The 11,752-nt window shown below is 36.2% G+C and overlaps 2 protein-coding genes across 2 annotated transcripts; both read left to right on the top strand.

The window, feature by feature from the left end:
• The first annotated feature begins 2,737 nt into the window (after positions 1 to 2,737).
• On the top strand, positions 2,738 to 4,208 carry LOC141769624 (zinc-binding protein A33-like). Its single transcript, XM_074638869.1, has one exon. It carries the CDS (start codon positions 2,738 to 2,740, stop codon positions 4,160 to 4,162), a length of 1,425 nt encoding a protein of 474 aa, XP_074494970.1. The 3' UTR covers positions 4,163 to 4,208.
• A 4,137-nt stretch (positions 4,209 to 8,345) lies between these two features.
• On the top strand, positions 8,346 to 11,309 carry LOC141769622 (nuclear factor 7, brain-like). The gene has a single exon (XM_074638868.1). It carries the CDS (start codon positions 8,348 to 8,350, stop codon positions 9,770 to 9,772), a length of 1,425 nt encoding a protein of 474 aa, XP_074494969.1. The 5' UTR covers positions 8,346 to 8,347; the 3' UTR covers positions 9,773 to 11,309.
• The last annotated feature ends 443 nt before the right edge of the window (positions 11,310 to 11,752 follow it).

Consider the following 11,752-nt stretch of genomic DNA (forward strand, 5'->3'; position numbering starts at 1 on the left):
TGTAATATTATGAAAATAAAGTCATACGTTTACGAGAAACAAAGTTGTAATGTGAGAATAAAGTCATAAGTTTACGAGAAAAAAATTCGTAATATTATGAGAATAAAATCATAATATTATAAAGTAGTAATTTTTACGTGTTATTTTATTTTTTTCTCGTAAAGTTCTAACTTTATTCTCGTAATATTACAACTTTTTTCTTGTAATATTATGACTTCATTCTGGAAATCTCAGATTTTTTTTCCCTCAATGTGGCCCTAATACTCCGTAGTACATTTGCACTTTGGCCCTCACTGCATTAGACTTATATGCTATATACTTAGACTATAAACTGTGTTACCTTCATCACAATGCTCAAATGTTTTGCGGCTCTAGACAGATTTTTTTTTTTTTCTTTGCATAAAATATCTCTTTTGATAGTAAAGGTTGCTGACCCCTGATCTAAGGGAAGCTGGCACGGCTTTTATCTTTCTATTATAGTTCTTAACGGTACATTGGATTGAGAACTTCTCACAAAACTCTTCATGCTGTAACAAGTTTCCACTGTCATTCATGAAATGGGCTACAGCCCAAATCCCTTTGGATTTCCAATCCTCTATGTACTCTGATTTTTTACTCCACAAAATGTGTCTATTGTTCCACACAGGTGTGTTATGTGGTGTAAAGTTATGTTTGTAAATTAACTTCCAATAGAGGAGCACTTGCTGATGGAAAGCAGAAAGTTTGACAATGTAAAAATCCCATCGGCTTTGTGATGCTGACTTCCAGGTTGCCCTACATTAATTCATCATCTCTGCACCGCTCTATTTGCTTCTGTAAAGTCACATGACTAATTAACTGATTGTAGAAACAACCTCATAGCAGCCTGATGACGGCTAAATAGCTGAAAACATGTGAGGAATAAATGAATTGTGCAACTTGTTTAATTTAGATGGACTTGTTTTGATTCTCACACTGGTCTGTACCTCACTGTGTGTGTTGTCAACATTAGAAACAGTCAGAAATCACATTTAAAAGATGGTTCAACTTTACCCTCCTACAACTTCACTGCATCATTATAATCTCATATAAAAACAAACAAACAAGCAGAATCATGTCAGTTGTTGATCAGCTTTGTTAGTTGAAGTCGTAACAGTGTGTTGATACTCCAGTCTGTTCTAGACAGCCTCACTGAAGAGAGGGAGCACTGAGGGTTATATACACAGAGATGTAGTGATGGCTGTCTAAACTGACCTTAAGGAGCATTAAGATGTTCACTATAAAGATGTGTTTCTTTAAACCAGTTGAGTCAGTCAGCAGGACTGTATAATGCTAACACAGTGTATGAAGGCTGTAGAGATGGATAAGCATTTCCAAGAAGACAACATTGTTTAAGAAATGATTTCACTTTTACATTTGATTAATTCTGTAACCTACTGAATGCAGTTTTCAGGGACAACATGCTCACATGTGCATAATGTCATCAACATTACTGAATGTACAGTATGTATACAACATGTGAATGCATGGACACATTTTACTTCCTGTTAACACCACTAGATGGAGACAAAGTCCACGTTTTGTTGCTCATTTTGAACACTGAACATTTTGTTTCTGTTACTTATTTACATGCATATTGTTGTTTGCTGCACAGGTTGATCAATAGTAGCTCCTCTTAATAGTTTCTGATAGATTTTTCTTTTAATGTGTATTCGTCAACATACTTTATGTCCAGAGTATCTAAGAAATGCATCACTGCTGTGTCTCTTGATGTTGTTGTTGCTTCATCAGGCACCAAATGAGTCAAATCATCTCAAACACATGATTCAGATTGAATTATATCTCAGACATGAGTCTTTTCAGCTCTTAAGAGGCCAGCATTTATTTTGAGCTGCTGTACCATCATCATCAAAACTCATGAATGAATGAATGAATGAATGAATGAATGAGAGAGAAAATGTGCCAGAAAGTAAAACAAATACAGTCAGGTTGAGAGACTTTATGTAGATTCTATATCATGATTATTATTTGTACATTTACGGTGACACAATGTGGAAAAACAACAGTCATTTTAGTGAGTTTTCTCTTTTTGGAAAATACTCTCAAAATATATTGCACAGACATTTGACCACGTTGACTTGTGATGAATAGGAGAATAAGCAAATGAAATGAAAAGTAAATAACAAGTTTAATTTGTATGAGTGATGGTTTAGAGAGTGCTATATATTTAGTCCAACTGGATGAAACTAACAAAGTCATGCAACTGGTTTAGTGTCAGTCAGCCTGTTGAAATGTTCAGTCCTCGTTAGACTAAAACATAACAATCCTCTCCTTGTTTTTGGCATTTTATGAAAATTTCTATTATTTATTTATTTAGCAAAACAAAACAGGAGAAGTCACAATTATTTATATATATTTTGCATTTTATTTTGATTAGTCTATGAAAATTGCTTATAGATTTAAAAAGAAATGTTATTGTTTTTCATCAAGAGGAAAGTGTTGAACTCTGAATGACATCCTGACACCATCTGCTGGTGACATAATGACATGGCAGCATTTCCTGATAATAATTCATCCTGTGACAGAGGTGAGTGTAAATGAAAGTAGATTTTGACATTGTTGATCAGAGCTGAGACGCCATCACAGGGTGTGAGATCTCTGCTGGAAAACACACATTTGGATTATTTGAAGCAATCAAGAGACGGGACAGTAACTCGGTGAGTCTTGCTTTTGAAAGACAATTTAAATACCAAGACAAATGGCTGAGAGAGCTCTTTTTGAAAGTTTCCTGAACTGCCATGTGTGTTCAGAGACTTTCAGAGATCCTGTGTCTCTGAGCTGCAACCACAGCTTCTGTTCAAGCTGCCTGAAGAAATTCTGGGAACAAGCTGAAAACAAAAACTGTCCCATTTGTAAAAGAAAATCATCTAAAGACGATCCAGGAGTGAGCTTTGCACTGAAGGAACTGTCTGACTCGTTTGCTGAGAGACAGAAAGCTGGATTATCTGAGACAGAAAAAGAAGAGAAGAAGGTGGAGGTGGTGTGTAGTAAACATCAAGAAGAGCCTAAACTGTTCTGTAAGGACGAAGAGAGAGCTGTGTGTCCTGTCTGTGAGTTATCGCTCCACCAGAGTCACGAGGTGGTTCCTGTAGAACAAGCAGTCAGTGACCTGAAGGACCAGCTGAAATCTGACTTAAAGTCTCTACAGGACAAGAGGGACAAACACAAACAAGTAGAGAAAACATATGATGAAATAGTTAAACACTCCAAGAAGCAGCTGTTGTCCACAGAGAGGCAGATCAGAGCAGAGTTCAACAAGCTCCACCAGTTCCTGAAAGAGGAAGAGGAGTCCAGACTGGCAGCTCTGAGGGAGGAAGAGGAGCAGAAGGGGAAGACTATCAGCAGAGAGATGAAGATGATTCAGGAGCACATCTCCTCTCTGTCAGACAGTATCTCTGCTGTTGAAGAAGACCTGCAGAAACACAACGGGCCCTTCCTCAGCAGTTATAAAGCCACTCAGACCAGAGCCAGAGTCCAGTGCTCACTGTCAGATCCACAGCTGGTCTCAGGAGCGCTGATAGATGTGGCCAAACACCTGGGCAACCTGTCCTTCAGAGTCTGGGAGAAGATGAAGGACAAGGTCCACTTCAGTCCTGTCATTCTGGACCCAAACACTGCATACCCCATTCTCTATCTGTCTGATGATCTGACCAGTGTGAGATATGGAGACACAGACCAGCAGCTTCCTGACAATCCAGAGAGAAATACTAATTATATCACTGTTCTGGGCTCTGAGGGCTTCAGCTCAGGGAAACACAGCTGGGAGGTGGAGGTGGGAGACCATCCTGAATGGTTTTTAGGTTTGGCTAAAGAGTCTGTTGACAGGAAGGGAGAGATATATGCCTCACCAGAATATGGAATCTGGAGTTTAACTCATCGCAGTGGAAAATACACTGTTGGAGCTGGTGAGACAGTCAGAGTGAAGAAGAGTCTCCAGAGGATCAGAGTCCAGCTGGACTATGACAGGGGGGAGGTGTCCTTCTACGACCCTGAAGACATGACTCACATCTACACTCTCAGAGACACTTTCACTGAGAAACTCTTCCCATGGTTCAGTATTGGACTGGCTGGTGATGCTAAAACTGCTGATATCAAAATCTGCCAAACTGAGATTTCTCTGTGATGTTCAGACACGTTGGTGTTAGTTCAGACAGAAACTGTTTCTCTATCCTGTCTCTACTGTCCCAAATGAATTATGCAAAACTGTTTTCATCTTCCTTTATTGTTTAATGTAACCCATTTTAAAAATATGAACACAGAAGTAATTTCTTATATCTGAAATTAATTTTTCGGAAATACCTTGAGAAATTAAGAATTTGTTGTTTAGCAAAAATGTGTTAAAGACGGTAACTAAGATTAATCCACAAGAAAATATGGCTACAAAATCTGTATCACATCATCAGGAGACAAACTTTAAAGATTAAAGCTGTTAATTATTCTGGTTATCAGCATCTTGTTTTGAGTCAAACAACATTATATAGTAGTTTCAATCATTAGTTTAAGTTTTTGATATTTTTTGGAGTTATTTTAGTTTTGGATCTCAACATATATCAAAAATAACATTCAAATGGAATAAAAATAAAGTAAAACTGGTGAAGGAACAAGAAATGAAAGATAATAAATGAATTAAAAAAGAAAAAAATATATAAATATATATATACAGTATATATCACATGAATTAAAAGAAACAGTGCTCATCTCAAATTAATTTGTAAATATTAAATAAAGCGAATAATTTAACAGTTTTTTTGTCAGTCATAATGGACAAAGATTTACTTAGCAGTTTTAACTCATTCTTCATACTGGTCAGACAGGGTTTAATTTTGAGGTATCTGCATTAATGTATAAAAGATTTACTTAATAATAATAAAATATTGATATCAAATTCGGATTCGCAGCAAAGATACCAAATTTGACCGTTTTCTCTCTGAATGGTGACAGCTCAGTCCTCTTGGATTGTAGCCAGCTCTGCATGTCATTCCAGAAAAACTTCACTGATTCACAATAAAAAAAAAAAACATGTCCCAAACTTTCAATTTCACTTTTATAAAATACACAGTTATTCAAATCAAAGTTCAATCTCAGTCTTAAGAATTTGTTTGTTGGGTAAATCTCATTCAGGATTTTGAAGTTCACCTCTTTCACCTTAGGAGGGAGAGGGAATGAAATATATTTTCTCCGTATTATCTTAAACTCTTCAGCTTCAAATTCCTTGAAAACATAATTTCTCCTGACTGGGTTAGTGAAGTATTCTCTTAAAGGAATATTACTAATAACTTTGTTGGTAATCTTGCTGTCACACAAATCAATTCCTTCTATACAGAGTTGTCTTAGACTAGGGGAGATATTTGAATACAAGATGTCTTCTATCACCATTGATCTAAGGCAGGGGTCAGCAACCTGCGGCTCCTGAGCCACTTGAGGCTCTTTAGCTCTTCTCCAGTGGCTCCCTGTGGATTTTTAAAAATGGAAATGAATAACTGTTTTTTGTTTACATTTTCATTTTTATGTATCATTGTTGTAGGTCTAATGTACGACGGTACGACAGAGTATTAGGGCCACATTGAGGAAAAAAAATAAATCATAGATTTCGAGAATAAAGTTGTAATATTATGAAAATAAGGTCATACGTTTACGAGAAACAAAGTTGTAATGTGAGAATAAAGTCAGAAGTATACGAGAAAAAAAAGTCGTAATATTATGAGAATAAAATCATAATATTATAAAGTAGTAATTTTACGTCTTATTTTATTTTTTTCTCGTAAAGTTCTGACTTTTTTCTCGTAATATTACGACTTTTTTTCTTGTAATATTATGACTTTATTCTGGAAATCTCTGATTTTTTTCCCCTCAATGTGGCCCTAATACTCCGTAGTACATTTGCACTTTAGCCCTCACTGCATTAGACTTATATGCTATATACTTAGACTATAAACTGTGTTACCTTCATCACAATGCTCAAATGTTTTGCGGCACCAGACAGATTTTTTTTTTTTCTTTGCCTAAAATGGCTCTTTTGATAGTAAAGGTTGCTGACCCCTGATCTAAGGGAAGCTGGTACGGCTTTTATCTTTCTAATATAGTTCTTAACGGTACATTGGATTGAGAACTTCTCACAAAACTCTACAAGTTTCCACTGTCATCCATGAAATTGGCTACAGCCCAAATCCCTTTGGATTTCCAAACCACTATGTACACTGATATTTTACTCCACAAAATGTATCTATTGTTCAACACAGGTGTGTTATGTGGTGTAAAGTTATGTTTGTAAATTAACTTCCAATAGAGGAGCACTTGCTGATGGAAAGCGGAAAGTTTGACATTGTAAAAATCCCATCGGCTTTGTGATTCTGACTTCCAGGTTGGCCTACATTAATTCATCATCCCTGCACCGCTCTATTTGCTTCTGTAAAGTCACATGACTAATTAACTGATTGTAGAAACAACCTCATAGCAGCCTGATGACGGCTAAATAGCTGAAAACATGTGAGGAATAAATGAATTGTGCAACTTGTTTAATTTAGATGGAGTTGTTTTGATTCTCACACTGGTCTGTACCTCACTGTGTGTGTTGTCAACATTAGAAACAATCAGAAATCACATTTAAAAGATGGTTCAACTTTACCCTCCTACAACTTCACTGCATCATTATAATCTCATATAAAAAACAAACAAACAAGCAGAATCATGTCAGTTGTTGATCAGCTTTGTTCGTTGAAGTCGTAACAGTGTGTTGATACTCCAGTCTGTTCTAGACAGCCTCACTGAAGAGAGGGAGCACTGAGGGTTGTATACACAGAGATGTAGTGATGGCTGTCTAAACTGACCTTAAGGAGCATTAAGATGTTCACTATAAAGATGTGTTTCTTTAAACCAGTTGAGTCAGTCAGCAGGACTGTATGATGCTAACACAGTGTATGAAGGCTGTAGAGATGGATAAGCATTTCCAAGAAGACAACATTGTTTAAGAAATGATTTCACTTTTACATTTGATTCATTCTGTAACCTACTGAATGCAGTTTTCAGGGTCAACATGCTCACATGTGCATAATGTCATCAACATTATTGAATGTACAGTATGTATACAACATGTGAATGCATGGACACATTTTACTTCCTGTTAACACCACTAGATGGAGACAAAGTCCACGTTTTGTTGCTCATTTTGAACACTGAACATTTTATTTCTGTTACTTATTTACATGCATATTGTTGTTTGCTGCACAGGTTGATCAATAGTAGCTCCTCTTAATAGTTTCTGATAGATTTTTCTTTTAATGTGTATTCGTCAACATACTTTATGTCCAGAGTATCTAAGAAATGCATCACTGCTGTGTCTCTTGATGTTGTTGTTGCTTCATCAGGCACCAAATGAGTCAAATCATCTCAAACACATGATTCAGATTGAATTATATCTCTGACATGAGTCTTTTCAGCTCTTAAGAGACCAACATTAATTTTGTGCTGAATGAATGAATGAATGAACGTATGAATGAATGAATGAATGAATGAATGAATGAGGGAGAAAATGTGCCAGAAAGTAAAACAAATACAGTCAGGTTGAGAAAATGTATGTAGATTCTATATCATGATTGTTATTTGTACATTTACTGTGACACAATGTGAAAAACAACAGTAATTTTAGTGAGTTTTCTCTTTTTGGAAAATACTCGCACTTGCACAGACATTTGACCACGTTGACTTGTGATGAATAGGAGAATAAGCAAATGAAATGAAAAGTAAATAACAAGTTTAATTCCTATAAGTGATGGTTTAGAGAGTGCTATATATTTAGTCCAACTGGATGAAACTAACAAAGTCATGCAACTGGTTTAGTGTCAGTCAGCCTGTTGAAATGTTCAGTCCTCGTTAGACTAAAACATTACAATCATCTCCTTGTTTTTGGCATTTTATGAACATTTCTATTATTTATTTATTTAGCGAAACAAAACAGGAGAAGTCACAATTATTTATATATATTTTGCATTTTATTTTGTTTAGTCTATTAAAATTGATTATAGATTTAAAAAGAAATGTTATTGTTCTTAATCAAGAGGAAAGTGTTGAACTCTGAATGACATCCTGACACCATCTGCTGGTAACATAATGACATGGCAGCATTTCCTGATAATAATTCACCCTGTGACAGAGGTGAGTGTAAATGAAAGTAGATTTTGACATTGTTGATCAGAGCTGGGTGTGAGATCTCTGCTGGAAAACACACGTTTGGATTATTTGAAGCAATCAAGAGACGGGACAGTAACTCGGTGAGTCTTGCTTTTGAAAGACAATTTAGATACCAAGACAAATGGCTGAGAAAATTGCTCTTGTTGAAAGTTTCCTGAACTGCCATGTGTGTTCAGAGACTTTCAGAGATCCTGTGTCTCTGAGCTGCAACCACAGCTTCTGTTCAAGCTGCCTGAAGAAATTCTGGGAACAAGCTGAAAACAAAAACTGTCCCATTTGTAAAAGAAAATCCTCAAATGATTTTCCAGGAGTGAACTTTGCACTGAAGGAACTGTCTGACTCGTTTGCTGAGAGACAGAAAGCTGGATCATCTGAGACAGAAAAAGAAGAGAAGAAGGTGGAGGTGGTGTGTAGTAAACATCAAGAAAAGCCTAGACTGTTCTGTAAGGATGAAGAGAGAGCTGTGTGTCCTGTCTGTGAGTTTTCTCTCCACCAGAGTCACGAGGTGGTTCCTGTAGAACAAGCAGTCAGTGACCTGAAGGACCAGCTGAAATCTGACTTAAAGTCTCTACAGGACAAGAGGGACACACACAAACAAGTAGAGAAACAATCTGATGAAATAGTTAAACACTCCACGAAGCAGCTGTTGTCCACAGAGAGGCAGATCAGAGCAGAGTTCAACAAGCTCCACCAGTTCCTGAAAGAGGAAGAGGAGTCCAGACTGGCAGCTCTGAGGGAGGAAGAGGAGCAGAAGGGGAAGACTATCAGCAGAGAGATGAAGATGATTCAGGAGCACATCTCCTCTCTGTCAGACAGTATCTCTGCTGTTGAAGAAGACCTGCAGAAACACAACATGCCCTTCCTCAGCAGTTATAAAGCCACTCAGACCAGAGCCAGAGTCCAGTGCTCACTGTCAGATCCACAGCTGGTCTCAGGAGCGCTGATAGATGTGGCCAAACACCTGGGCAACCTGTCCTTCAGAATCTGGGAGAAGATGAAGGACAAGGTCCACTTCAGTCCTGTCATTCTGGACCCAAACACTGCACACCCCAGGCTCTATCTGTCTGATGATCTGACCAGTTTGAGACTTGGAGACACAATCCAGCAGCTTCCTGACAATCCAGAGAGAAACACTTATTCTGCCACTGTTCTGGGCTCTGAGGGCTTCAGCTCAGGGAAACACAGCTGGGAGGTGGAGGTGGGAGACCATCCTCACTGGCTTGTAGGTTTGGCTAAAGAGTCAGCTGACAGGAAGGGAGAGCTATATTCCTCACCAAAATATGGAATCTGGAGTTTAACTCATCGCAGTGGAAAATACACTAATGGTCTTGGTGAGACAGTCAGAGTGAAGAAGAGTCTCCAGAGGATCAGAGTCCAGCTGGACTATGACAAGGGGGAGGTGTCCTTCTACGACCCTGAAGACATGACTCACATCTACACTCACAGAGACACTTTCACTGAGAAACTCTTCCCATATTTCTATATTGGACCAGCTGGTGATGCTAAAACTGTTTATATCAAAATCAGTCAAACTGAGATTCTCTGAGATGTTCAGACACGTTGGTGTTAGTTCAGATTTTAATCTGACTTCACTGTCTGTCTAGATCTCACTAATATAATCAAGACAATCAACAGTTATAACAGAAATAATATTTACTCAATACTTAAACTGCATTACATCATCAGGTCTTAAACTTTCATACAGCTCCAAATCAGTTTACTTATGGTTATCATCATCTTGTGTTTAATCAGACAACAATATAACATCTACTGTATCCACTATACCAAACACTTTGTTTCAGCTGTGTGATTCTTTAAGGGGAGACTCTAAAGGTGAATAGGGTAAAATATTTAACTAATAGATATCACCATGAAACTTCCCCAGTTGATTACTGACATTAAGACAATTATTTTTTGCACGACAAGTTTTCTGAAATGTTATGTTTAAATATGCAAATGAGGCATTATCTAAATATAACTTTGGGTGAATGTAGGAGTAATCTACAGACGCAAATAGACAAAGTAGTAAAATAAACACCTAAATGTGTATTATGGATGTTTTCTTTCCACTAGTCTGAAAGAAGACGTGTTATTGAAGCAATATAGCCCAAAAATGTCAAAATTGACCAGTGTATGAAAAACAATGTTTCTGCCTGTAGTGTCTCTCCTTAACTTTTATCATCATCAGACAACATTTTTAGTTTGTCAGATTTCTGGATCTTCTGATCAGTTATTGCAGCTCTGATTTATGATTTCAATGTTTTACACTTTACACTCAGAGTCTCAGTTCATCAAAACACATTCTGGCTCTGATTGATTGTTATCTTTTTATGATTTGTTGAGGGTCACAGAAACCGTTTTTCTCTACTGTCTCTACTGTCCCAAGTTAATTAATATTCTTTTATTGTTTTAATGCAACTTACTGTAAAAACATGAACATAAACATTTTTTTATATCTGAAATTCATTTTTGGAAATACCTTGAGAAATTAAGGATTTGTTGTTTAGCAAAAATGTTTTAAAGACGGTAACTAAGATTAATCCACAAGAAATTGTGGCTACAAAATCTGTATCACATCATCAGGAGACAAACTTTAAAGATTAAAGCTGTTAATTATTCTGGTTATCAGCATCTTGTTATGAGTCAAACAACATTATATAGTAGTTTCAATCATTAGTTTATGTTTTTGATATTTTCTAGGATCTTCTGATGAATTATTTCAATTTTGGATCTTTTGTTTTAATGGTGTTTTATTTTAAGATAAGATAAAACTTTATTCATCCTGAGGGAAATTGCTGTGCAGCAGTTGCAACAAAAAGTGAGAAGAGTGTAAATATAAAAAAGTGTAAATATAAAGTCTAACAATACGGTGTAAATATATACACAAGTATATACAATATCAGAATCAAGTCAACAGTATGGGTCATAAAAATATAAACATGCTTTGATTCAGTCTTTAATTCTTACAGCGCTTCTTCAAACTGTATATGATATTTTTTGTAGTGTATTCATGATCAATAATATGAATGATAAATGACAATGTCCAGTTTGTGATTAAAATAAAGGAAATGTCAGCAGTACAATTTAGTTTCATGGGTTTTTTATTAAATCAAATATATCTTTATAAAATGTACATCAGATGGATGCTGCTTCACATGATGTGTAATTAAATCACCAGCAGTTTTTATTCTGTAGTTTGTGTATGAGGTTGTTTCTTTACATAAATCTGTCAAATGTTCAGGTGACGAATTACGAAGAATACAAATAATGAAAGATAATTATACAACCAGCTTTAAAAAATACAATATTTAATCTTTCTCTTCAATTTTTTATTTTAAATACATTAAATGTCTTACTGAAACTCTTTCAACTTCAACATTTATGGAACTAACTTATTATTTATAAAGTGCTACAGGAATGAATCCTAAAACACAGAAATGAGTTAGCATTTTAGCACTTCCTGTTTCCTCTTCTGGAAGTCAATGGGTTTTCAGTTAGATGCCTGAAATAAGGTCTGTGGTTAACA

Source organism: Sebastes fasciatus, chromosome 6, assembly GCF_043250625.1.
Source record: "Sebastes fasciatus isolate fSebFas1 chromosome 6, fSebFas1.pri, whole genome shotgun sequence".
In the NCBI taxonomy this organism is placed as follows: Eukaryota; Metazoa; Chordata; class Actinopteri; order Perciformes; family Sebastidae; genus Sebastes; species Sebastes fasciatus.